Consider the following 27,851-nt stretch of genomic DNA (forward strand, 5'->3'; position numbering starts at 1 on the left):
TGGTCAGAGACAATGAGGTTTGAGGCTCCAACATTTAGAGAAAATTTGGCAGTGAATATCACTGATTTTGTGAAAATGAAGTGCAGAATGGGATCACCACAGCTGACCTTGAGTGTGAGAGACAGGTGCACCCGAGAATAGCTTGTCTGCTGGCCGGTCAGGTAACACAGCTAATAGGAAGTTGTAGTGACCTGGTCAGGGAGGAGAGGAATTGGGGCATGCAAGTGGCACAGAACTTGAGAGTCTTGCGACATGACCTCAAGTGTTGCAGTTCACTACACCCTAACATTTTTGACAAGCTTGTATAGGATGATATGTACAGCATTGGAAGGCGATTTAATGAACAGCGGGTAATAATGAATCATTTAACAGCTAGCATGGGAATTATGGGCTCTAAAACAGAACTAGGAAGTGAGCAAGGTTGGAAATGATTCTGAAGTGCAAGCTTGGAAACTCAAATAAGCAAAACAATTAGAAAGCACAGAAGTGCCTGTAGGGGAAAGCAACATTATCTTCAAATTTATATTCAATAGGAATTATGAACATGTACTACCCTTCAGGCTGGAAATAAGAATGATTGCTTTTCAACTCACAGCCCAAGTCGTGCAAAGCACAGCACTTGTGTGAACTATAACTTCATAAGTTTCAGTATCTGCTTTTAGGAAGAATAAAATATGAAAATTCCCTGGATAAACCAGATTTTCACAAAAGTCATCATTAAAGAACTTATGTGAAGAGCGCCAGTACCAAGTATCAATGGTATCAACTCTATTGTAATGTTGATAGTAGGGGGAATAGAGTATGAGGTACTCATAGACAGCAGTTGAGATTTTGGCGATTTCTCAAGAGTATTTTCAAGCCTTGCCAAGCTAAACACGCATGATAGATATGCCAGAATTGAATGTTAAGATCTTCGAAACAACGGGGAAATGGTCGAAGCCACCAGCCAAGAAGTTATGTTGTCTGTATAATTTAAGGATGTCATACTAGAATGCAGCTGGGTGTCTGTATGGTTATAGGTGTTGATTTTTCCAATATTTATTGTTGCAACATGAATTCTTAGATGTGTCACTTGCAACTGCATGAAAGTAAAAGCCTCTGGTTCCTTTATAAAACAAAGTGACAAAGGTATGGCAACCTCTGAAGTTCAGTATGCAGGAGAACTGCCTGGTGAGTATAGCATACAGAAGATTAAATTGTATTGACCGAAAAGTGAAAGAGAACCAGGCAGAATAGTGATAAGCTGTCCTCTGGAGAAGGAACTGTGAAAACACAGGTTGAAGCTAGCAGAAAGGATTTCAGTTCAGAAAGATGGATTTTAGTAAAAGATTAAGTGTGGGGGTTTCCTTGTATTTACGAAACTTCACAGTTGAGCAATTGTGTGCTCTCGCACAGTTTAGAACAATTCTTCTTTTCCTAATTGTATTCTTTTTCTTCTTCTATTTCTATTGTGTATTAGTGTTTGGTTAATGTGGAGTGTTACTTAAAGTATTTTTTTTGTGTGTGGACACATAGATGGCAAGAGAATGTGCTATTTAAACGGAATTGTGGTATAAAGTGCTTTGCCTATGAGGTAGAAAATAAAATGGCCTAAGTGACTGTAAGGGTTTGTAACAAATAAGGGGATACCACAAACTAAAGGTGAATGGGTGATTTAAAATGACAATAGCAACAACAAAGCACTTTTTGATATGAGTAGTTTTGGAAAAGTTTAAGTTAGAGAGTTGGGTTATAATATTCTCAAGTAAGAAAACACCACTAACAGAAAACTGAACAAGTATTAAATAGTACTAAATAAGCTTGGAAAGCAAAGACAGTATGCATCCTTAAGTGCTAGGAAGAACTATAATAGTCTTTAAACTTAAAGATATAATCAGAAGAGACTATGCAGACACTAGCATTACAAATAGACGTATCTGGGTTTTAATCTAAGATATGCAGGGTGAATTTTAACGATAAAACAGAACATAACAAAAAAAATAGTAAATGGATCTACATACATATACGTAGAGATGAAGAGAATGAATAAGTAAAACAAAGGCTGAAATTTTTGATTACAAAGATATGAATGAATAAAGTTTATAGAATTTATATTTATATTTACGTTCATTTTAGGAGAAAACTTGGTTGGTTGGTTTAAAGATTAAAGGGACCAAACTGCAAAGGTCATCGCCCCCTGTTTCATAAAAACACAATGCACATTGAATCTATGAACCAGTCAGGCGAAGCACTAAAATAAAAAATTCCGGGGGAAGAAAAGCCCCAAGGTCAATGGTAAGACAACACGGAAAACGGAGCACAGCAACAAAAACAAAACATAGAAGAAGGGCAGTAGGAATTAAAACTGTACAGCAGAGGACTGTGGCTGGCTGATCACGAAAATAGTAGGATGAGCCAGCCACTCTGCAACACGTTAAAACCTCCAGCCTAAAAGATTAGGGTGGAGTCGAATTACAACACAAAATGAATTAAAAGATACAGTTCAAAAGAGGGTGACGTAATAAAATTAAATGGACCTATAAAAGCCGCATGCGCGAATAAAACTTAAAACCCAATCTGCCATAGAGACATTGTCACCTAAAAGAGATGATAAGTCATCCTGGAGATTAAAAGCTCGCCTGAGAGCGGTTAAAAGAGGACATTCCAACAACACATGGGCCACCATCATGGTTGCACCACAGCGACAATGAGGGGGGGGTCCTCTCGACGCAACAGATGACCATGCGTCAGCCAAGAGTGACCAATGCGGAGCCTACAGAGAATAACAGAATCTCTGCGAGAGGCCCGCATGGAGGAACCCCACACAGTCGTGGTCTCCTTTACTCGTCGCAGCTTGTTGGGTACAGACAGAGTGCGGCATTCGTCTGCCCACATCCCAAAGACCCGACGGCACAATACCGATCGGAGGTCAGTTGACGGGAGGCCGATCTCCAACGGCAGTTTGTGGGTAGCTTCTTTGGCTAACTTGTCGGCAAGTTCGTTTCCCGCTATCCCAACGTGTCCAGCGCTCCATACGAACACCACTGAACGTCCACGCTGTTCAAGAGCATGAATGGACTCCTGGATGGCAACAACAATGGGATGGCGTGGGTAGCACTGGTCAAGAGCCTGTAGACTACTGAGAGAGTCACTGCAAATGGCAAAAGACTCTCCAGTGCTGGTACGAATACGCTCAAGGGCATGAAAAATGGCTGTTAGCTCTGCGGTGTAAACACTGCAGCCGTCTGGCAAGGAGCGCTGGTCTACATAGTCCGCATGAGCATAAGCGTACCCCACACGGCCATCAACCATCGAGCCATCTGTATAGATAGCCTCCGAGTCGCGGGATGCATCGAGGAGAGCAAGAAATTGACGATGGAAGACTGCAGGAGGAACTGAATCCTTTTGCCATCGTGAGAGGTCCAGCCGAAGCTGCGGCTGACCAATACACCAAGGTGGTGTATGTGAGTGGACCTGAAAAGCAGATGGAAGAGGCAAAGATTCGAGTTCACTAAAGAGTGACCAAACACGGATCCCAATGGTATGACCTGATCGCAGCCGCCGGTGTGGGATATGGACTGCCGCATTAGCGAAAAGGAGACGGTAGTTAGGGTGACGGGGCGAACAATGGACATGGGCAGCATAGTTGGCTAACAGTTGTTGACACCGAATGCGAAGCGGAGGAACCCTAGCCTCAGCAAGTAGGCTATTAACAGGGCTGGTGCGGAATGCTCCTGTCGCCTATCGAACCCCACAGTGGTGAACGGGGTCCAGCAGTTGCAACGCTGAGGGCGACACTGAGCCATACGCCACACTCCCATAATCCAGTCGGGACAGCACGAGGGTTTTGTAGAGCTGCAGCAGCGTATTACGATCTGCACCCCAAGTTGTGTTGCTGAGGCAGCGAAGGGCATTCAGATGCTGCCAGCACTGACGCTTGAGCTGACGTATATGTGGAAGCCAAGTAAGCCGGGCATCGAACAGCAATCCCAGAAAACGGTAAGTGTCAACAACCTTGAGCATGGCATCCTGAAGATAGAGCTCAGGGTGGGGACAGACAGTTCGACGCCGACAAAAGTGCATAACACAAGTCTTCGCAGGAGAAAATTGAAACCCATGGGCTAGGGCCCACGCCTACGCCTTGCGTATGGCTCCCTGCAACCTACGTTCTGCAATACTAATGGTGGAGGAGCTGAAAAAGATGCAGAAATCGTCAGCATATAACGTGGGTGAGACAGACGACCCTACTGCTGCTGCAAGGCCATTAATGGCCACAAGGAAAAGGGGCACGCTCAATACACAGCCCTGTGGAACGCCGTTCTCCTGGATATGAAGTGAACTATGGGATATGCCAATTAAAATGCGGAATGTCCGAACAGATAAAAAATTCTGAATAAAAATGGGGAGAGCGCCCCGGAGACCCCACCTGTGCAATGTGGCGAGAATATGGTGCCGCCACATTGTGTCATATGCTCTGGAGAGGTCGAAAAAGACGGAGACGAGGTGTTGGCGCCTGGAAAAAGCAGTGCGGATTGCAGACTCAAGGAAGACCAAAGTATCGGCGGTGGAACGGCCCTGACGGAAGTCGCTCTGGCACAGAGCCAGAAGACCCCGAGACTCGAGCAGTCAACACAGCCGTCGACTCACCATACGTTCCAGTAGCTTGCACAGAGTGTTTGTCAAGCTGATGGGCCGATAGCTATCCACATTAAGCGGGTACTTACCAGGCTTCAGCACCGGAATGATGGTAGTTTCTCACCACTGTGACGGAAAGACACCATCGCCCCATATGCGGTTGAAGATGACAAGAACACATCGCTGAAAGTTCAGGGACAGGTGTTTGAGCATCTGATTGTGGACGCCATCTGGCCCAGAGGCTGTGTCGGGGCACTGTGCCAGGGCGCTTCGGAGTTCCCACAAACTAAATGGGGCGTTTTACGCCTCAGGGTGGCGAGATGCAAAAGAAAGCCGTTTGCCTTCCTCCCAGTGTTTTAGTGCGCGAAACGTGGGCGGGTAATTCCCCAATGCAGAGGCCCGAACATAGTGCTGTGCGAAATGCTCGGCGATTGCATCTGCATCGGTGGATAATGCCCCGTTGATGGTAACCCCTGGGACACCTGTAGAGTGCTGCAATCCAAAGATGCGCCGAATCTTCATCCATACCTGGGAGGGTGAAGTACGGGAACCAATGGTGGAAACGTACTTCTCCCAGCACTCCTGTTTCCACCTTTTGATGAGCCGCCAGGCCTGAGCACGGAGATGTTTGAATAAAATGAGGTTCTCCAAAGACGGGTGCCGCTTATCTCGCTGAAGAGCCCGCCGACGTTCTTTAATGGCTTCAGCGACCTCCGGAGACCACCAAGGTACTGCCTTTCGCCAGGGGCACCCTAACGAACAAGGAATGGTACGTTCCGCAGCAGAAACAATCGCAGCAGTCAGTGTCTCAACCGCCCCATTGACGGTACCGTGGGGGAGAGATTCAACAGTGGCAGCAGAGGAGAACGTGTCCCAGTTTGCCTTGCTAAATGCCCATCTAGGCAAGCGTTCTTGGGAGCGATGCTGGGGTAGTGAAAGGAAGATGGGAAAATGGTCACTACCACACAAGTCCTCATGGACTCTCCAGTGGACCGATGGTACAAGCCCTGGGCTGCACAACGACAGATCTATGGCCGAGAACGTGCCATGCGCCACACTGAAATGTGTGGCGGCGCCAGTGTTTAAGAGGCAGAGGTCGAATTGGGAGATGAGATTCTCGACACCTCTGCCTCGGCCAGTAATCTTCGTTCCACCCCACAGGGGATTGTGTGCGTTAAAATCCTCCAGGAGAAGAAAAGGCGTGGGAAGTTGGGTGACAAATGCAGCCAATTCGGTCAGGGAGACTGTACCACCTGGAGGGAGATAGACACTGCAGACGGTTATGTCCTGGGTAGTCCTTACGCGGACAGCCACAGCTTCCAATGATGTTTGAAAGGGGTACAGGAGCACAATATACAGAGGTAAGAACATACATGCAGGCTCCACCTGACACACTATTGTAAGTGCTACGGTTGCAGTAATAACCCCTGTATTCATGAAGGACAGGGGTCCGCATTGCTGGGAACCAGGTTTCCTGGAGGGCAATGCATAAAGCAGGTGACATGCTTAGAAGCTGACATAGCTCAGGTAGATGGATAAAATAACCGCCACAATTCCACTGGAGGATTGTACAAAGCGTGTCCTGTAGGGGCATGCAGGCACTGAAAAGGCAAATTACATCGCAGGGTCACATGCTGCCACCGACTGAGTGACGGACGTCGCTACGTCCATCGTTTCTGAGGAGACAGTGAGATCCAGGTCATCAGGGGACATAAGAGCTTGACCTCATCCTCAGAGGCTGAGCTGACAGGAAGCAGTGGCGTGGGAACCACTGGGTCCTTATGTTTCTTGGAGAGCTTCCTCTTCTCTCTCTTGTCTTTGGGAGGAGGGTTTGCATGCTGGGAGGGCTTTCCTGACACATTATCAGGAACAGAGGAAGAGCGTGAAGCCTTTCGACCAGCAGCTGGTTGCTTCTTCAGCCACTGGCTAGTGTCTTGTGAGACATTGGTAGAGTCCTTGGAAGGGACTCCCCCAAGGGACCCCTTCCGAACGAAGGAGGCCGGAGGAGGCTGTTGCATCTCCGGCGGAGTAGCCGGAGAGGGCTGTCGCTTCTCCGGCTACTCCCAAACTGGGCGTTTCGGGAGTAGTGGAAGAGAGAGTGGCCCGTACCAGCGGTGGGGCAGGCGTAACTTGATTTCTCTGTGGGCCAATGGAGATGGGAGTCTTTGCAGGAACTGGTGGCGTCAATGTGACGGTAGCATAACTCCTCAACATAGGTGTGGGGTTGAGTCATTCCAGCTTCTTCTTTGCCTCTTGGTAAGTTAAACGGTCCTAGGTCTTAATTTCTTGTATCTTCCACTCTCGTTGGTAGACTGCACAGTCTGGTGAGCAGGAAGAATGATGCTCCCCACAGTTAACGCAGGTGGGAGGCGGAGCACATGGAGCATTAGGATGCGAAGGTCGTCCACAATCACGTCACGTGGGGCTGACAGTGCACTTGGAGGACATGTGTCTGAATTTCCAGCACTGGAAGCATCGCATAGGGGGTGGGACATAGGGCTTGACATCGCACCAGTAGATCATGACCTTGACCTTCTCAGGCAAGCAGTCACCCTCAAAGGCCAGGATGAATGCACCGGTAGTGACCCTATTATCCTTGGGCCCCCTAAAGACACGACGGACAAAGCGTACACCTCGTCATGCCAAGTTCTCCCGTAGCTCATCATCAGACTGTAGCAGAAGATCTTTATGAAAAATAATCCCCTGGACCAAATTTAAGGACTTACAGGGAGCGACGGTAACGGGGATGTCACCGAGCTTCTCACAGGCGAGTAATGCCCGGGACTGTGCAGATGAAGCTGCTTGTATCAGAATGGCCCCGCTCCACATTTTGAAAAGAGACACCACTTTCCCAAACTTATCTTCGAGATTGTGCACAAAGAAAAGAGGCTTAGTCCCCAAAAATGAATCCCCATCGGTTCTGCTGCATGCAAGGTATCGCGGTGAGTATGGCTCCTGTCTGTCTGCAGCCTTACGTTCCTCCCATGGTGTGGCGAGGGCAGGGAACGAGTTGGGGTTATATGTCACAGCGTTAAATTCCACCTTACCACGCTTAGAGACATTGGCGGTCAGGCGACCACCAGATTGAGATTTCACCCGCTTCATTGCGGGGCATCCGTCCCGATGCCACCCACTCCGACAAGGGGCTCTCACCACGGGTGCCACCCAGCCACAGCAAAGGCCACCTGGCAGGATGGCCGTTGCCGGGAGTCCCGATGCCCCAGAGAGATGGGCATCCACTCCTTGGCTTACGCGGGGAGGTGTCACCTCAGGCATCGGCAGTACGGTCCCTGTGTTGTCAGGGGGCCACAACCTAGGGGGTACATGACCACCCCACCACAACGGGCTGGCTACCGTGCTGGATTTTGGGTGCCATTGGTAGTCCATAGTGATCGTAGGTGCAGATGGTGACGCACTAAGGGCATAACTTACACAATCCATCAGGTGTGCATGCCCAAAATGAGGGATGGAGGGTACAGTTACGACGCCAAGACGATAAAGAGTGCCAAGGTCTTAGGGCACAGAGGACTGATGGTGCACCACGTAAGGTGTCCTTCCCCAAAAGGCTCGTACTTCTGTTGAATTTGGAAAAATGGAGGTCAAACCCCAATGGGGACCATCACATTAAAGGCCGAAACAGTTGAGACTCCTTTTAGTCGCCTCTTACGACAGGCAGGAATACCGCGGGCCTATTCTTACCCCCGGACCCGCAGGGGGGAGAAAACTTGGTAAGCGGTGGTTAAAAGATTCCAAAGTTTTCACGATGTCAACAAGTAGGATTGCAACATCCAGGCAAAGCAGTCACAGCAAATACAACAACCCACATGTCATGCAGATAGACAATTGGTGGCATTAAGGCACTGCAGAAAGGCCAAGTTCTGAGGCTTATGGGTAGCAGCAGACTTTGTCAGTAATGAGGCAGGAGACATTGTCATTGCACCTATTCTTCAAGCAATATAACCCTCCAGTGTCCCATACCTTTCAGCAGACCTGACTACTGGAGGAAGTAGCCCAGATGGAAACCCAAAAGACCCTCCCCAACTGCCTCTAAATGCTGTAACCACAGCTACAAGTGTGAAAAGCTGTGTTGTTAAGAAGTGTTGTGTCGTGTGTTTTAGATACTATGAAAATAGTGAGTAGATTAGATTAGATTAGTTTTTCGTTCCATAGATCCATGCTGAGGAGATCCTCGTGGATGTGGAACATGTCAATTTTTTTTATGTATGAGTATATACAATACGTCATTTGTTTCTATTAAAAAATTCATCAATGGAGTAGAAGGAGTTGGCCACTAGTAAGTCTTTCAGGCTCCTTTTAAACTGATCTTTATTTGTAACTAAATTTTTTATGTTTGCTGGTAAATTATTGAAGATGAGTGTTCCTGAGTAGTGGACCCCTTTTTGAACTAAAGTAAGTGCTTTTAAGTCCTTGTGCAGATCATTTTTGTTCCTGGTATTGTATGTATGAACTGAGCTGTTTGTTGGAAAAAGAGATATATTATCTAAGATAAATTTCATTAAGGAATAAATATACTGAGAGGCAGTAGTTAGTATACCCAGTTCTTTGAATTGGTTTCTACAGGACTTCCGTGAATTTACTCCACAAATAATACGTATTACACGCTTTTGGACTCTGAAAACTTTTGTTTGACTTGAAGAGTTACCCCAAAATATTATACCATATGACATTATGGAATGAAAGTAGGCAAAGTATGCAAGCTTTTTCATTTTTATGCCGCCTATGTCTGCTAACACTCGAATTGCAAATACAGATTTGTTAAGGCGTTTCTGCAGTTGTATGGTGTGCTCCTCCCAACTGAGTTTATTATCAAGTTGTAATTCCAGGAATTTAATACTGTCACCCTCTTCTATCTGCTCTTCTTCATACTTTATGCATATGCTGGGTGGAAACCTCTTACAGGTTCTGAATTGCATATAGTGAGTCTTTTCGAAGTTTAATGTCAGCGAGTTGGCTTTAAACCATTTATTAATATCCATGAAAATATCATTAGCAGATCTTTCTAGAACTACACTTGACATATTATTTATTGCAATACTTGTGTCATCCACAAATAAAACGAACTCTGCTTCTGGCAGTGTAACTGATGGTAGATCATTAATATACACAAGAAAGAGCAATGGCCCTAAGATGGATCCTTGTGGGACACCACATGTAATTACTTCCCATTCTGATGATGACTGATGACTTAATTCACCAGTCCCTTGCACTGACACCCTTTGTTTCCTGTTAGCGAGGTATGACTTGAACCATTTTGCAGCATTGCCCGTGACACCATAGAATTATAATTTATTTAAAAGGATGTTGTGGTTCACACAATCGAATGCCTTTGACAAATCACAGAAAATACCTGCTGCTTGTAATCTGTTATTTAATGAATTAAGTACATTTTCACTGTAGGTGTAAATAGCCTTCTCGATATCAGAACCCTTCAGAAATCCAAACTGTGTTCATGATAATACGTTATTTGTGGTCAGATGGTTGAGAAGCTGCCTGTACATTACTTTTTCTAAAATTTTTGAGAATGCTGGCAAAAGTGAAATCTGTCTGTAGTTTGATGGTATTTCTTTATCCCCTTTCTTGAATAGAGGCTTAACATCTGCATATTTTAGCCAGTCAGGAAATGTCCCAGTTATAATTGACTGGTTACACAAGTAACTTAGAATTGAACTAAACTCACAAGAACATGCCTTAATTAACTTTGTTGATAGTTCATTGTAACCAATAGAATGCTTTGTTTTTAAAGATTTTATTATGGAAGTTATTTCTTTTGGTGAAGTGAGTGACATATTCATGTACCTGAAGCTGTATTGTAATCCAATTATGTGAGATGGAAATTGTCCACGAAAAGAGTTGCTAATAAAAGGCCAGCTAGAACCAGTCAAAATATAAATCTATTAGATGTAGAGAATATGTAGTTAAAAGTGAATAGATAATGGAAATAAAAGTCTGAAGTTGCATCAGAAAACAATGTTCCAGGTATTGATTTAAGAAACTTTTGGGGTCTTAAAACCCATGTAGTTGATGTACAATGTGCCAGTACTCTGCTATCGTTTATTGAGCATGCTCTTTTCCAATTTCTTAATTTTTGTAATCATGATGGTCAATTAAGGTAAGAAAGAATGGTACATCATAACATGTATGTAAACTTTCTTTCATTTAGAACTGGTTGATATAAACCACTCCTTAGTCCAATCTTTGGACCATGAGATATTAAAATTTTAATAAAGTACTGGAATCAGAATTTGCTGTAGCACACACTGGCTGAATGTGACCATTGTTGCTCAGTACAATGGCGAGCACCTGGTAACATGAAAGTTATCATGGCAGAGTTCAAAATGTTGTGTCAGTAAGTTTCTGGAACCTTGGCAGAAGCGGACAACAGGAAAGAACTAAAAGTTGGCTGCCTATCCCATAGGCTATCTGTCCTATCCTCTTAAAGCATGTTATGTATGTTGTGTGTTATTTTTGGCCTACTAATTGGCAGTGTATTACACTCACAAACCCTACATCATTGTTAGACAGACGAATAAAAGTAAATAAATAAATGAAAAAGTCAGGGAAAAGAAAACTAGGCCATAAAAAAAACTTTTAAGAAGTTAGCATGACTATAAAATTATTTCAAGAAGTGTTTCAAAAGTGTCTCCATGCTGGAGGAACTAGAGTAGGACAAAATACACTCCTGGAAATTGAAATAAGAACACTGTGAATTCATTGTCCCAGGAAGGGGAAACTTTATTGACACATTCCTGGGGACAGATACATCACATGATCACACTGACAGAACCACAGGCACATAGACACAGGCAACAGAGCATGCACAATGTCGGCACTAGTACAATGTATATCCACCTTTCGCAGCAATGCAGGCTGCTATTCTCCCATGGAGACGATCGTAGAGATGCTGGATGTAGTCCTGTGGAACGGCTTGCCATGCCATTTCCACCTGGCGCCTCAGTTGGACCAGCGTTCGTGCTGGACGTGCAGACCGCGTGAGACGACGCTTCATCCAGTCCCAGACATGCTCAATGGGGGACAGATCCGGAGATCTTGCTGGCCAGGGTAGTTGACTTACACCTTCTAGAGCACGTTGGGTGGCACGGGATACATGCGGACGTGCATTGTCCTGTTGGAACAGCAAGTTCCCTTGCCGGTCTAGGAATGGTAGAACGATGGGTTCGATGACGGTTTGGATGTACCGTGCACTATTCAGTGTCCCCTCGACGATCACCAGTGCTGTACGGCCAGTGTAGGAGATCGCTCCCCACACCATGATGCCGGGTGTTGGCCCTGTGTGCCTCGGTCGTATGCAGTCCTGATTGTGGCGCTCACCTGCACGGCGCCAAACACGCATACGACCATCATTGGCACCAAGGCAGAAGCGACTCTCATTGCTGAAGACGACACGTCTCCATTCGTCCCTCCATTCACGCCTGTCGCGACACCACTGGAGGCGGGCTGCACGATGTTGGGGCGTGAGCGGAAGACGGCCTAACGGTGTGCGGGACCGTAGCCCAGCTTCATGGAGACGGTTGCGAATGGTCCTCGCCGATACCCCAGGAGCAACAGTGTCCCTAATTTGCTGGGAAGTGGCGGTGCGGTCCCCTACGGCACTGCGTAGGATCCTACGGTCTTGGCGTACATCCGTGCGTCGCTGCGGTCCGGTCCCAGGTCGACGGGCACGTGCACCTTCCGCCGACCACTGGCGACAACATCGATGTACTGTGGAGACCTCACGCCCCACATGTTGAGCAATTCGGTGGTATGTCCACCCAGCCTCCCGCATGCCCACTATACGCCCTCGCTCAAAGTCCGTCAACTGCACATACGGTTCACGTCCACGCTGTCGCGGCATGCTACCAGTGTTAAAGACTGCGATGGAGCTCCGTATGCCACGGCAAACTGGCTGACACTGACGGCGGCGGCGCACAAATGCTGCGCAGCTAGCGCCATTCGACGGCCAACACCGCGGTTCCTGGTGTGTCCGCTGTGCTGTGCATGTGATCATTGCTTGTACAGCCCTCTCGCAGTGTCCGGAGCAAGTATGGTGGGTCTGACACACCGGTGTCAATGTGTTCTTTTTTCCATTTCCAGGAGTGTATTATCAACAATGTACATTAATACAGTTACTTGCCTGACAGCACAGTAGGCCGTAAAGTTATAAATATAATGTATTAGTTATGCTGGCTGCTGTACCTGAGAAGAGGCACCACACGTCTGGATTATGTCTCTATCTTCAGTTCCAATGCCTATTTTATTCATGATGGCTTCATACTTTATGAGACTAATTTTGTGCAGGAAGATAGAGGGCTTATTTATTTAATCTTACAGAGATTTTAAAGACATTATATATTGAAAGGTTGACTGTTTATTACCTGAAGATGTGACTGTACTGTCATGAAACTTGTCATGATTAATAAATGATTTTGATACAGCTGTTGAGGTTTTCATCATTTGAAACAAATAGGAGTGACAGACAATTATGCGTGGGAGAATGTGTCAGATGTTGGCTGAGGTAGGACCTGGGTCAAATGGCAGTTCCACCTCAGTTGTGCAACACACTTTTCAACTGTTCATTTTACCTTGTCTGAGGCTGAATATGAGTTATGTAGTTAATGCTTTTAACTGGTATTTTGAAGTTATATTTCTATGGTGACAATACCAACAGGCTTAGATGTTAATAGCATAATTGAACAAAGCATATATTACCTCGTTGCATGTCACTGTCTGTAAGGTGGATGATGATGATGATGATGATGATGATGATGATGAATTACCATACTCCGTGACGGAGCATAGGGGATGATGCGGGAGACCCGCACCGCTTTACTAGGCAAGGTCCTAGTGGAGGTGGTTTGCCATTGCTTTCCTCCGACCGTGATGGGGATGAATGATGATGATGAAGACGACACCACAACACCCAGTCATCTCGAGGCAGGAAAAATACCTGACCCCACTGCGAATCGAACCCAGGACCCCATGCTCGGGAAGCGAGAACGCTACCGCGAGACCACGAGCAGTAGACAGATGGATGATGCTTATTAAATAGTTGTGCAATTTCTCAGTGTTGTAAATAGATCACAGCTGAAGACCTTCTGGTGGTGACTGCAGGGGTTGAATATTTTTTGCCTCAGAGAATATACTGCAACTTACTGCTGAACAGATTCAGAAATATTAAGGCGTTTCCTTTTCATGTCCTGTGTGGCAGCAGCATTGTTATTGTAATTTTCTACAGGAGTTGCTATTTAGTTAAAGGTAGAAGTGTATTGTCAGTTTGAATTTGCCTCTGTTATGTAGGATCTGTGAGTCCTGACTAGTGTCAGATTTAGCTTTGCATATATGTTGTAATAAATGTACACCAAATAAACTGGAGGACACACAACCTCTACAATGTACACTACTGGCCATTAAAATTGCCACACCACGAAGATGATGTGCTACACATGTGAAATTTAACCAACAGGGAAGAAGATGCTGTGATATGCAAATGATTAGCTTTTCAGAGCATTCACACAAGGCTGGCGTCGGAGGTGACACCTACAACGTGCTGACATGAGGAAAGTTTCCAACCGATTTCTCATACACAAACAGCGGTTGACCAGTGTTGCCTGGTGAAATGTTGTTGTGATGCATTGTGTAAGGAGGAGAAATGTGTACCATCAGGTTTCCGACTTTGATAAAGGTCGGATTGTAGCCTATCATGATTGCGGTTTATCGTATTGCAACATTGCTGCTCATGTTGGTCGAGATCCAATGACTGTTAGCAGAATATGGAATCGGTGGGTTCAGGAGGGTACTTCGGAATGCCGTGCTGGATCCCAACAGCCTCGTATCACTAGCAGTCAAGATGACAGGCATCTTATCCACATGGCTGTAACTGATCGTGCAGCCATGTCTCGATCCCTGAGTCAACAGATGGAGACGTTTGCAAGACAACAACCATCTGCACGAACAGTTCGACAGTGTTTGCAGGAGCATGGACTATCAGCTCGGAGACCATGGCTGCGGTTACCCTTGACGCTGCATCACGGACAGGAGCACCTGTGATGGTGTACTCAACAACGAACCTGGGTGCACGAATGGCAAAACGTCATTTTTTTTTAATGAATCCAGGTTCTGTTTACAGCATCATGATGGTCGCATCCATGTTCGGCGACATCGCAGTGAACGCATGCTGGAAGCATGTATTCGTCATCGCCATACTGGCGTATCACCTGGCATGATGGTATGGGTTGCCATTGGTTACACGTCTCGGTCACCTCTTGTTCGCATTGAAAGCAATTTGAACAGTGGACGTTACATTTCAGATGTGTTACGACCCATGGCTCTACCCTTCATTCGATCCCTGCGAAACCCTACATTTCAGCAGGATAATGCACGACCCCATGTTGCAGGTCCTGTGCGGGCCTTTCCGGATTCAGAACATGTTCGATTGCTACTCTGGCCAACACATTCTCCAGATCTCTCACCAACTGAAAACGTCTGGTCAATGGTAGCCAAGCAACTGGCTCGTCACAATACACCAGTCACTACTCTTGATGAACTGTGGTATCACACTGAAGCTGCATGGGCAGCTGTACCTGTACACGCCATCCAAGCTCTGTTTGACTTAATGCCCAGGTATATCAAGGCCGTTATTAGGGCCAGAGGTGGTTGTTCTGGGTACTGATTTCTCAGAATATATGAACCCAAATTGCGTGAAAATGTAATCACATGTCAGTTCTGGTATAATATATTTGTCCAATGAATACCAGTTTATCATCTGCATTTCTTCTTGTTGTAGCAATTTTAATGGCCAGTAGTGTATTATGATTAGCTTGTTATTTATTTTAGGGTGTACCAACCTCTCCTGAGTTATGTTGAGTTGCTGCAAAGGTTAATCAAGTCATTCAAATGGGAGCACAGCTTACAAATGATTGCATAGTACTTACGGCTAACAGGTTGAATATGTGCAGATGAACTTCGAGTACGCAGCACAAAAAGATAGGACTGTGTTAACTCTCTGCTTTACCACTCCTGTTCATGTTCTACTTACTGTGCCAGGCAGTTCATTCTATCCTACATCACAGGAGAGTTTTCTGGACGTTTTAGTTTCACTCCCTACTATGGGTTCACAGGCAACCATTATGCGAACTGCTGATTATGGCAGGTCTTATTTTGAGAATGATGTATAAATGCTAAAAAATTCACCGGGGGAATTTAAAATGTTGCAAACAATACCTCCTAAGTGTTCTCTGAAAACTAAGTTCATAAGTGATATAAACCTGAATTTAGAACTAGATTCAAGGGTTTACGAAATGCAGAATGCAGCATATTATCCTCGATGTAGAGTCACAAACATTTACAAAATTAGCTGCTCTGAATACTTAGAAATTTGCCCAGTGTGTGTGTGTGTGTGTGTGTGTGTGTGTGTGTGTGTGTTTTCCTTTCTTTTCTGATGAGCGCTTTGGGCAAAAGCTCACTGTGTAACACTGTTTTTGTTATGCTTGTCTGCAACTCAATGTGTCATCTTGTACATAGGATAATCCCAACTGCTGAGATCAATTTGAAGAAATATCAGCAACAGTTGTGTAAAACTATATTTATTGTCACAACTGATTTCAGTCCCAAAGCCATTGTAAAGGGATCAGTAATTAGTTTGTCTGAATATAAAGACAAACCAGGAGCCTGGCCCCAATAATACATTTCAAATGGAAAGTAGGCAGGTTATTGGCAGAGCCAACTTTCTCTTAAAATAATGAAGTCAGAAACTCAGACTAATAGCATAAATTAAAATAAACTGGGTAAAATACTATCACAAAATGTCACTGACTCACCTCATTATGTATAATTTTCAAATCATATAATTTGTTGTATAGGATATACAGGGTTTGTATAAAAAGTATTGGAAAAAGTTTCAGGAAAGTAGATTTGTTGAGATACTGTTACACTGGGTGTTGTGTGATGTCCTTAGGTTAGTTAGGTTTAAGTAGTTCTAAGTTCTAGGGGACTGATGACCATAGATGTTAAGTCCCATAGTGCTCAGAGCCATTTGAACTGTTACACTGCATCAAAACTATTCAATATACAGTCCCTGAGTGTCAACACACATTTGTCAGCAGCTTTCATATGACTTGAAGTCTCCCTGATATGAGGATTCTGGAAGATCCTTAAGTGTACATGTGCAGCTTCTTTGATGGCACTGTGGGTCCCAAGGTGGGACTGCAAGGGGTTTGAGGAATGGTCAAGAAGCTGCTTATCATCAAGTAGTCAATGACCTTGGAGCAGGTGTGGTAGGTTCATTGTCGTGATGCAGCTTCCAGTTTTCGGCGATGGTTGGCCTCACCTGGTTCACCCTTCTCTTCAGTCTTCTTAGCACTTCTCGGTAAAAAGCACCATTTCCTGCTTGTCCCTCAGATACAAATTTGTAGCGGACCACCCCCTTGGATTTAGAACTTTGCTGCTTTGTTTCTAGATCATATTCAAATATCCAAGTTTTTTCTCCCATAATTAAATTTTCTACAAAGCCAATATCTTCCCAATGCAATGCAGAAGGTTTTTGCAGCGGACAATCGCCATTGCTTTTGTTCATCCGTCAAGGCTTTCATGATAAGTTTTGTGCAGATGTTTTGTATCGCAAAATCTTCAGTGAAAATGGTGTGCACTATCATCTCATCAATTCTAGTTGCATCTATGAACATGCATACACTTAACTGACAGTCTGAATTCAGCACATGTTGCTTTCTGTCATCGGTTCTTGGTGCCAACAGCACTCCAATGTGAGATTTCTCCTCTACACACTCTCGGCCACTCTTGACAAGCCTGTGCCACTTACAAACTGCAGTTCATGACAGGTTTTCATCCTTGAATACTTGGAAAATCACAGCCAGCGTCTCTGTACCAAATTTTCCCAATCCAACACAAAATTTGATGGTGTATGGCTGTTCACCCGTTCACTGCATTTTGAGCTTGTACCAAGTCACTCGACAGGGTTAGACTAAATACACAATCTTGCCAGAACAAATGCTTGCAGGTTACTGGCACTTTACATGTGCTGAAGGTCGCAACACCACCGTTAAGCATACATGGTGTGTGTGTGCTGTGATGTACAGTCATGACAGGAGACTTTTTATACAGTCTTTATGTCAAGATTTAGAATGAAAAATTAATAATACAGGAATTTTACATTATTTTATGTACATTCCTGTGATATGGAACACAATAATCACTATAGTTTTCATAGTCTACAGAAAAACATACAAATCCCTTGTTCAAACTGCAAAGTCATCACCTGTGAATTCTTTAGTAAAGTAGTGCCACTTTTCTACCAGGAGAATAAAGAGGAATCATTTCAGTCAACTGAGCTCCTTGTTGAGTATATTTCTATCTTTTAGTTTATTTACATTTTTAACCCCATACAATCTGGAAGTTTAAAATCCCCCCCTGTGATCAGTAAAAATGGAAGTTTTAAGTGTACATTACTTTTCCTACAGAAAATCAAAAGCTCATACATATATGGGGAAGAAATGGATAGTAGTATGAAAGCTTTCACGACCGGATGACATATCTTCTGGTAAACCTTCCGGGATGTAAGGTCATTATCCATGTCGGCAAGACTCACCGGAGGAGAAACACCCCTCTGAAGATGTCCAGCGCAGCTCTGGACGAAACGTTAGAAGCTGAAGAGTTTCATGGACCACAACCTTACATCCCGGAAGGTTTACCATAAGAAATGGATAGTACTTCCAAATTTTTTAACAATGGAAAACATTATACCCTTTGTTTGGTGATACACGTATTCTCGATAATTTTCTGACAGCCTCAATATATTTGTTGAATTCCCCCAGCAGAATATGTAACCATCTCAATGTAACAGTGATATGCTATCTCTGTGTTAATCATGTTCATGATACCTGACAAATGCAGAGCTAAGCTATTTATTTATTTATTTCCTATGTAGTCTATGTGTACCTTCCAATGTAAATTTTTGTTAAGAAGCAGGTCTAAAAACTTTACGTAGTTTGTTTCTGTGATTTACATACACAATATTAAAACTAATACTAAATAAAATTTGTCAGAAAATCACCAATAATGTTTTATGCATATGATACACACAATAGACACAATGCAAAGGACAGCCTAGAAAATGGTAGAAGTTGAAGGTTAAACCTAGGCAGAGCTGGGGAGAGATCTAACACTGCAACCTAAAGGCTGTAAAACTACATCTTACAAGGTTAAAAACAACACTGTGTTAAATGGAGAAAATGGATCCATGTTAGAGGATCATACCACATGGTGTGATTGGATAATATTGCAGATTCATAAAAAATACAACTACTGGTTGTACATATAAAAAATTACAATTATAAACTTTGGAAGATATTAAATTGTAGTTACCTTCAACTTCAGGTCACACAAACACATGAGGTAACAATGTCATGATCCTAAAGGTACATTTCTAGACAAAGTTTCCTGATCCCTTTAAAGTTAAATAACAAGGTACTAGAAAACAATTAAATTTTTATTTATCTGTATTGGGCTTTCAGGCACTGTAGCGTAGGAAACTGAGAAAAAAGGATGTCTCTTGGGTTTTCATGTGCTTTGTTCAGATTTCTAATACTATTTTCATTTTATTTTATGTTTAGTAATACAAACAATTACTTTTTTTACATGATCTGTATGTTAATCAACTACAGATTCCTCGTGTATTGTTACTGAGTCATTCTGAAGTTTCTCAAAAGTGCTATATGTGGCATATCTTTTCCAGAAAAACTGGTAAGTATTGGAACATTTCCTATTTCATTTTCACAATCAGCATATGTGATTTAGTACTTTCATCTCATGGCAAGACATGAAGTTCAGATTCGTTGCACTGTGTCAATATCATTTCAAGTGCTGGGACTTATTACAAAATTTAGTCCCATTTGGAGAAAACTATCATTTGTCTACTCATAGTTGAGTATTCAACATGGAGAAAGTGGCTATTTTCTGGGTGAGGTTGCATTTCATAGAATTACAAAAGCCAAATTACGGTCATGGTTGATCCACCATAATGTCCTTCCACGATTATTAGAATGCCCCAGATGCCATGCACTGTGTAATTTTTTGCTGAATTAGGATTCATTCTGTTGCTGGCACCAACAGAAGATGTGAAAGGGCAATCACATGGTCAATGTGTAGTGCGCATTCAAGCACAGTGCCCAGAATGGTACTTGGTTCGATGATGCACGTTGCAAATGATGGTCCAAAAAATCTCAGACTTCTGTGCCATGCAGGTCTCCAAGTGTTATCTGAAGACAGGGAGACTTGTCACAAATTTCACTTTGTTTATGTGTACAAAGACTAACTGGGCTTCCTTCTGTTGTGAAGTGAGAGTCAAGTGGGCGATAAACAGTTCACAACTGTTAAGAGGGACCAGCAGTCGTCACTGAAATAGACGAGGTGAAATTTGGTAAAAGGAGACAACAGAGGCCATAAAATCCATGGAAATTGTGCATTCAGTGGAATTCTGTGATGGTTGAAAAAATGCTTCCTTTAGCTTGTTGAATTTCAGACTAAGGAAGTCTTGTTCACATCCCTCGGATGATGATCATTAGCAACTGCTTCAGATCACAAAACACTCTACGTACTGAAGGTTTATAACACCTAAGAGTGAACCATAGTCTGAAGTTTGTAGCTCTCGAAAGGTTGTGCTGAACAGTATAATCTCGATTCACAGTTTCCGAAGCTATCACGATGTATTTGGTGGATTTCATATTTATAATCGTTTATTGTGCAAATATCCAGTGTCAATGCTACAATGCACTAAAGATCCATCCAAGAGACATTCTTTTTTCTCAGTCTGTTGTGCTACAGTGTCTGAAAGTTCGATACCAATACATAAAAATGCTACCTAGAAAAATACAGTTCTTGTGCAAGAAGCATTCCTTATAAAGGATTCATATGAAATATGCTGGGATGCTGTTGAAGCAAGTGAGAAAAATGAGGTTGTATTAATAGAGACTATTTAGCACATACACAGAGGGACAGCATGAGTGATCACAGGTTACATGAAAGGAGTATAGCACAAGGGTATAGACAGGGAGATACTAAATGAAATACAATCGGATGTCAGAGGAGCAATACATGAAGCCTTCAATCATTACCACACAAAAATATTATCAAAAGACCCCTCACAAAACCCAAAGAAAGACTGGCCATATGTAAAGGCTGTCAATGATACCGAAGTTACTGTAAGGGCACTCATGAATAACACAGAAACTGAAATTAGGGTACCTACAGAAAAGCACAAATGCTGAACTCTGTTTTTAAGTATTCCTTTATAAAGGACGATACAGTTTAATTTTAATTCTCACATCACTGAAAAGATGAGTAAGTAGATATTGGTGGCAGCAGTGTTGAGAAATAGCTGAAATTCTTAAAATTAAATAAGATCCAGGGCCTGATGGTATACTTATCAGATTCTATACAGAATTTGTGACTACGTTAACCTCTGTTTTTACCAGAATATGAGCATCACACTCATTTTATAGAACAGTAGTAGAAGTGACCCACAAAACAATAATCTAATATCATTACATCCATCTGTTGTAGAATTTCAGAACATATTCTGAGCTTGAATATTATGGAGTGTCTCGAACGGAATCGCTTCCTCTATACCAACCAGTGCAGATTCCTAAAGCAACAACCACAGGAAACCCAACTTGTGGTCTTTCTCTCATTATGTCCTAAAAGCAGTGGATCAAGGCAATAAGGTAGACAACTTCTAAAAACATTTGACTCAATGCCAGTTCAATGTTCATTTAAAAAAGTTCAGTTGTATGAGGTATCAAACAAAATTTGTGACTACACTGAGGATTCCTTTGTCAGGACAATGGAGTTTGTTAATTTTGGATGAAGAGTCATCACCAGGCTTAAACATGACAAACAATATAAATAAAATGAAAGTATTTGGTTCCAGAGACCTTTTAAAGTCTTAAGACATCTATGATGTATATATGCAGACTGAAGCAAAAATTAAAATTTGTATCAAGCGAGGGATTCAAACCTGGGTCATCTGCTCACTAGGCAGGTGTGCTAATCACTACACCATGCTGGCACAGTGGCTTTGTGTAACTGCACTGACTACCTCAGTGTGACTCCATCCTCAATCAAAATTCCCACTCATGCCTCAGTCCACATGGTATTCCCCCTAAACTTGCAGATACTTGCAATACAGTTGGAGAGCCTCTGCAGTGCTGTTTCAGTTTAGGGGGAATATCAAGTGGGGTGAGGCATGAGTGGAAATTTGGACTGACGAGGGAGGCATGCTACAGTAGTCCATGCGACTGTGCAAAGGCACTGTGCCAGGTTGGCGAAGGGGTTAGTGCATCTGCCTAGTGAGCAGGTCTGGGCTATCTGGGTTCGAATCCCAGCCTCGGTACAAATTTTCATTTGTCACTTCAATCTGCATACATACACAACATTAATAGTTAACTCAGGCTTTCTGTAGATGACACATTTATCTAGGTACGACCTGGAAAATGCTACACAATTATTTAGGAAGGTTCTGATAAGATTTCAAAGTGGTGCAAAGATTGGCAACTTTCTTTAAATGTTCAGAAATGTAATATTGTGTACTTCACTAAATACAAAGTCATACTACTACTACAATTACTATATCAATGAGTCACAATTGAAATCAGTTAACTCATACAAATACCTGACAGTAACAATTTGTGGAGGTATAAAATGGAACACTCAAATAGGCTCAATCAGAGGTAAAGTAGCTCATTGGTAGCATACTGGGAAAATTCAGTCAGTCTACAAATCAAATTTCTAAAAAACATTCCTGTGACTCTTCACAAAATACTGATCAAGTGTATGGGAGAATACCAAATGCAACTAAAAGAGGTAACAGAACACACACAAAGAAGGGTACTAAGAAAATTCACAGGTTTCCTTCACTCAACGGACAAGCCCCAGAAATGCAGGAAACCTTGAACTAGCAGATGCTTGAAGACATGTGCCAACCATCCCACAAACACTACTAACAAATTTCCATGAACCAGTATTAAGTAAAGAATCTTGGAACATATTACAGTTCACTGTATGTCACTCCAATAGGGACAAGGCAAGACAACATTAAAATAATTATAGTGCATCCAAAACCATTCAAGCAGTCATTCTTCGCATGATACATAAATTAATGGAATGGGAAGAAACACTAATATGTGGTTACATGGGAAGCACCATTTGCCATGTACTTCACAATAGTTTGCAGTGTATAAATGTTGACGCAGATATGCTAAAAAATATGATCTAACAAATTTTCATAGTAAGAACACTCCAATGGAGAAATATAGGATATCCTGCTGCATTCTGCTTGTTTAAGGATTAGAAAGATCACTAACAGATCAGAGAGAGGTGTAGAAATAACCAGTCATTCTTGTCTCTCCTCGTGCATGATCTGAATAAGAAGAACCCTCAATGTAATGCATGATGAAAAATACTTTCTGCCATTCATTCATTCATTCATTGTGTGCTGTAGATCCCACATGAAGAATGTTCAGGGCCACAGAATGAGAGAAGCAGATTTTAGAAAGTAAATGTGCATTAACAGTAAACTATCACTACACTGACTTATATAGTTAGTGATTGCACAGGTTGAAATTAATGTAGTAAGATTAACAATTTTTTTTAAGTATAGTCAGTATACACTTTTCAGTGTTATGCAGTATATGTGGATGTGAATATTATCATGATATGTACTTATCAAGATCACAAGGCTCTGAACAAGCTGACCTACATTTGAAAATATTGAAATCTGAAGCATTAATGTAAGAAAAAATATTTTTACAACTTCACGATACAGCATAAATACCCACTGATAACAGATTCCTCCTAACTACCAGCTTTGCTTTTTACTTGCTCTACTCTTCCACACATTTCCCTATGCTAATCTCAGGAACCGCTGTAGGTATTTTGATCCAGCTTTCATTTATATAGACACATACTCCAGAGGAAGATGTTTGTATGTAACTGATAAATATACCATGCAAATTGCTCAATTATGATGAATTGAAATAAAGAAGTGAAAAAAATGCCACTACTACCTACCAAACAGCTGAGCTAACTGGACAGAGCAATAGTGCCTTGAAGTAGCATTAATGTGACACAATTAACACCTGATGTGATGGTCTAGGGGATAGCGCATTTGACCAGACACTGCAAATTACTAGGATCAAATTCCCACTACGTTAATCTTCTTCTTCCTTTTTTTTCTTTTTTCCCACGCTGCCTTTTAAACTACCATGCAGCACTCAATGGTGTGGAGATTTGCCAGATATGAAATGTGGCTCTACTCCACATTAAATTGCAGCTTCCTTTTTCCTGGTTTTGTAACAGGTTAGGGTCGTGCAAGTCATTTAAGTTACATCCAACTGATTTCAGTTGCTTCACAACAACTGCGTAGTGAAAAAAACATATGAGTGCAAAACCCATTGTTTTTATTTTTATGCATACAGTAAAATGGAGGATAGGATGCAGCTTTACTTCAATTATATAAAGCAAGTTTTGCAGCAGCACAGCAGATGACTCAACTGTAAGTTTTCTTTTTTCCTTGAGTCAAACATATATGTGAACATTGAAAGATATTATTAAAGATATTATTTGTTTGGGCATTTTCAAACTGTACAGAAGACTGGTAAATGAATCTCCGCTGGTGAGAAATAGATTTAGGTATTTTAAAGATCAGAAAACATGAGCATGATGTTCTTGAAAGGGATTCAGAAATTTCTTGTGGATGAATATACGAGATCTCGAAATATTTCTGCAGATGGTTGAGGTATGAACATGATGACAATTTCAGACTGCCAGTTTCTGCCTCCTTCAGATTCCTGGTTACAATTCACACTCTTAATTCACTGCAAATTCTTCAAACAACAGACAGTGAGTTACTCAATTTTGAAGTATCATAACTAACATCACTAACAATGAAAAGATAACAACCTCATCATCAGCTCGTTATGCTTGACTTACAATTTGAAATAATAAAATATTTTTAAGCAACAGTTTCCCTGCAATCATTTGAGAACAACTTTACAGTGAAAAAACATGTGAAACAAAAAAATATGGTGTTTTATTTTTTATGCTCCAAGTAAAACATATTCATATAAAGTAGTTCAGTAACTTTGCTTCATTTACATGCAATACATTCTTTCTGCAGTGCAGCACGTGAGTGAGCTTTCGGTTTCCTGCTTTCCTTGAATCAAATCTAGATGTGGACACAATTATTTGCTGGCATGGCAAAGGAATCTGCCACAAAGAGCACACAACAAAGAATCATGGCAATGAATCTTAACAATGGATCACAGTCTACACAAGAGGAGTGATTAAACATGAGCGAATCATGTCAATCATGTATTTTTTTCTTTTATTTGTACCACCTCGGCCAGCCTCCAATTTGTACGGATTCACACACACACACACACACACACACACACATGATTCACATACAGTATTGGTTGTAAACATATTACTTACATCACAATGTGACTTGACATGTCACTCCAAACACCAATTCTGTATAGAGCAGACAACATTCATGCCTCCAGACAACTGCCTTTTTGCATCATGTAAGTTATATGAAAGTGGTGGTATTCACTAAATTAACGCTGCTCTTTTAAATTTTACTCGTGGCCCACAAACAAAATACACTAAGCCAGTGACGTTGTCTGGCCATTGAAACTTCATGCTTCCCAAGCAAAGCCATGCCTGGTTGCTAGTTTCCCCATATAAAAAAGCATTTGCCATAATTTACATATTATGAATGAAACAAGAAAATTAAACAAAATAAATCTCACCTATCAAAGAATCGACGTCCTTCAAAGGATCCATCTGAATTTCCAGCATCCTGAGGCAATTCTACTCCAACATATGGTTCATCCTTTGTGGGCACTGAGCCAACATACCGCACCCTTCCGACCATCACTCGTCCTTCATTGGTAATCACTTTCACAAAGTAATCCAGCTTCAGATCACGGGGAATTTTTGGAAGGAAAGGATGAGCTGATTTTGGTGGTCTGAACTCTGCAAACATGGAAGTCATTTGCATGTAAGTAACACACTGAGGAGAGAGAGAGAGAGAGAGAGAGAGAGAGAGAGAGAGAGAGTTAAACATCATGTTCCATACATCCCACCCTAAATGGCGAACTTCCCAGGATGTGAAACAGATTAAATTATACATCAACGCACACAAGCAGCCACTAGAGGCTATTTCTGTAAGACATGTTTACTAAGAACAAATTATGACCAGAGCTAATCTACTGACACTGATAATTATGGGAAGTGCTTTTAAATTATTTTATAAAGGGTGTCCCTCCTAAGAGTGGCCAGGTGAAGTTCCTGTGGTGTTTTGGCAGGTATTCACAATTTCTGTTTCTGCAATATTTAAATGGAGTCAGCCCAAACAAATACTGCTCATCACATCTTTCATGTGGTGGCCATTGTCAACAGAAAGTGTTGGTATGTTTCCCAGACAAACAAAATGATTTTTAAAGTGAGATTTTACATCTCATTCGATAGAGCTGTCCCAGATTAGTCTACTGTGGTATTCATTCTATCAATATTTATTAACTGGGACAGAAAACACAGAGAATAACCAGTATTCCAGCAGCAACTGCGCTACCTGGCCCCTGCTAACTGCTACTGCCATTCAAATGCACTGGTGATGAGCAGTATTTTTTGGGCTGATTCCAGCAACATGTTGCAAATATTACATTGCAACTATCTGCTGAAACATATGAGAAAATACACCTAACCACTGTTAGGAGAGACATCTGGTACATTTAATCTATTTTTACTGTGTATGTTAGGTAAAAAAAATCTATTTTTTAAAAAATCACAGCTCCAACTTTTGTACTGTTATACTTTTTTTATCCAATACTTCAAACAAACCATTTATGTAACTTAACTCAGACCATTATCAGCTGTCTATATATTGTCAAAGTCAAGATCTGTAACATTATTTATGTGAAATATATATCCCCAAACCAAATATTCTGAAAAAATTTAGGAGTAGTAGGTATTATTTTACTTTACTTTTGAACATCTGGGCATTTTCAATTTTCTGTTGAGATCTACACACACACACACACACACACACACACACACACACAGATATATATATACACAAAGATTTTGAGATTTACCAAACAAAAGCGCTGGCAGGTCGATAGACACACAAACAAACACAAACATACACGTAAAATTCAAGCTATTGCAACAAACCGTTGCTTCATCAGGAAAGAGGGAAGGAGAGGGAAAGACGAAAGGATGTGGGTTTTAAGGGAGAGGGTAAGGAGTCATTCCAATCCCGGGAGCGGAAAGACTTACCTCAGGGGGAAAAAAGGACAGGTATACACTCGCACACACACACACATCCATCCACACATACATAGACACAAGCAGACATTTGTGAAGGCAAAGAGTTTGGGCAGAGATGTCAGTCAAGGCGGAAGTACAGAGGCAAAGATGTTGTTGAAAGACAGGTGAGGTATGAGTGGCGGCAACTTGAAATTAGCGGAGGTTGAGGCCTGGCGGATAACGAGAAGAGAGGATATACTGAAGGGCAAGTTCCCATCTCCGGAGTTCTGACAGGTTGGTGTTAGTGGGAAGTATCCAGATAACCCGGACGGTGTAACACTGTGCCTAGATGTGCTGGCCATGCACCAAGGCATGTTTAGCCACAGGGTGATCCTCATTACCAACAAACACTGTCTGCCTGTGTCCATTCATGCGAATGGACAGTTTGTTGCTGGTCATTCCCACATAGAAAGCTTCACAATGTAGGCAGGTCAGTTGGTAAATCATGTGGGTGCTTTCACACGTGGCTCTGCCTTTGATCGTGTACACCTTCCGGGTTACAGGACTGGAGTAGGTGGTGGTGGGAGGGTGCATGGGACAGGTTTTACACCGGGGGCGGTTGCAAGGGTAGGAGCCAGAGGGTAGGGAAGGTGGTTTGGGGATTTCATAGGGATGAACTAAGAGGTTACGAAGGTTAGGTGGACGGCGGAAAGACACTCTTGGTGGAGTGGGGAGGATTTCATGAAGGATGGATCTCATTTCAGGGCAGGATTTGAGGAAGTCGTATCCCTGCTGGAGAGCCACATTCAGAGTCTGATCCAGTCCCGGAAAGTATCCTGTCACAAGTGGGGCACTTTTGGGGTTCTTCTGTGGGAGGTTCTGGGTTTGAAGGGATG

The 27,851-nt window shown here is 42.5% G+C and overlaps 1 protein-coding gene across 1 annotated transcript in view; it reads right to left on the minus strand.

Moving 5' to 3' along the window:
- LOC126162729 (uncharacterized) overlaps nucleotides 1-27,851 on the minus strand; it is an 85,552-nt gene that overhangs the window by 27,923 nt on the left and 29,778 nt on the right. Inside the window, exon 4 of the mRNA XM_049919390.1 lies at nucleotides 25,455-25,680. Coding sequence (XP_049775347.1) covers nucleotides 25,455-25,680 — 226 coding nt within the window. The remainder of the gene's footprint in view (nucleotides 1-25,454; nucleotides 25,681-27,851) is intronic.

Source organism: Schistocerca cancellata, chromosome 2 (assembly GCF_023864275.1).
Source record: "Schistocerca cancellata isolate TAMUIC-IGC-003103 chromosome 2, iqSchCanc2.1, whole genome shotgun sequence".
Lineage (NCBI taxonomy): Eukaryota > Metazoa > Arthropoda > Insecta > Orthoptera > Acrididae > Schistocerca > Schistocerca cancellata.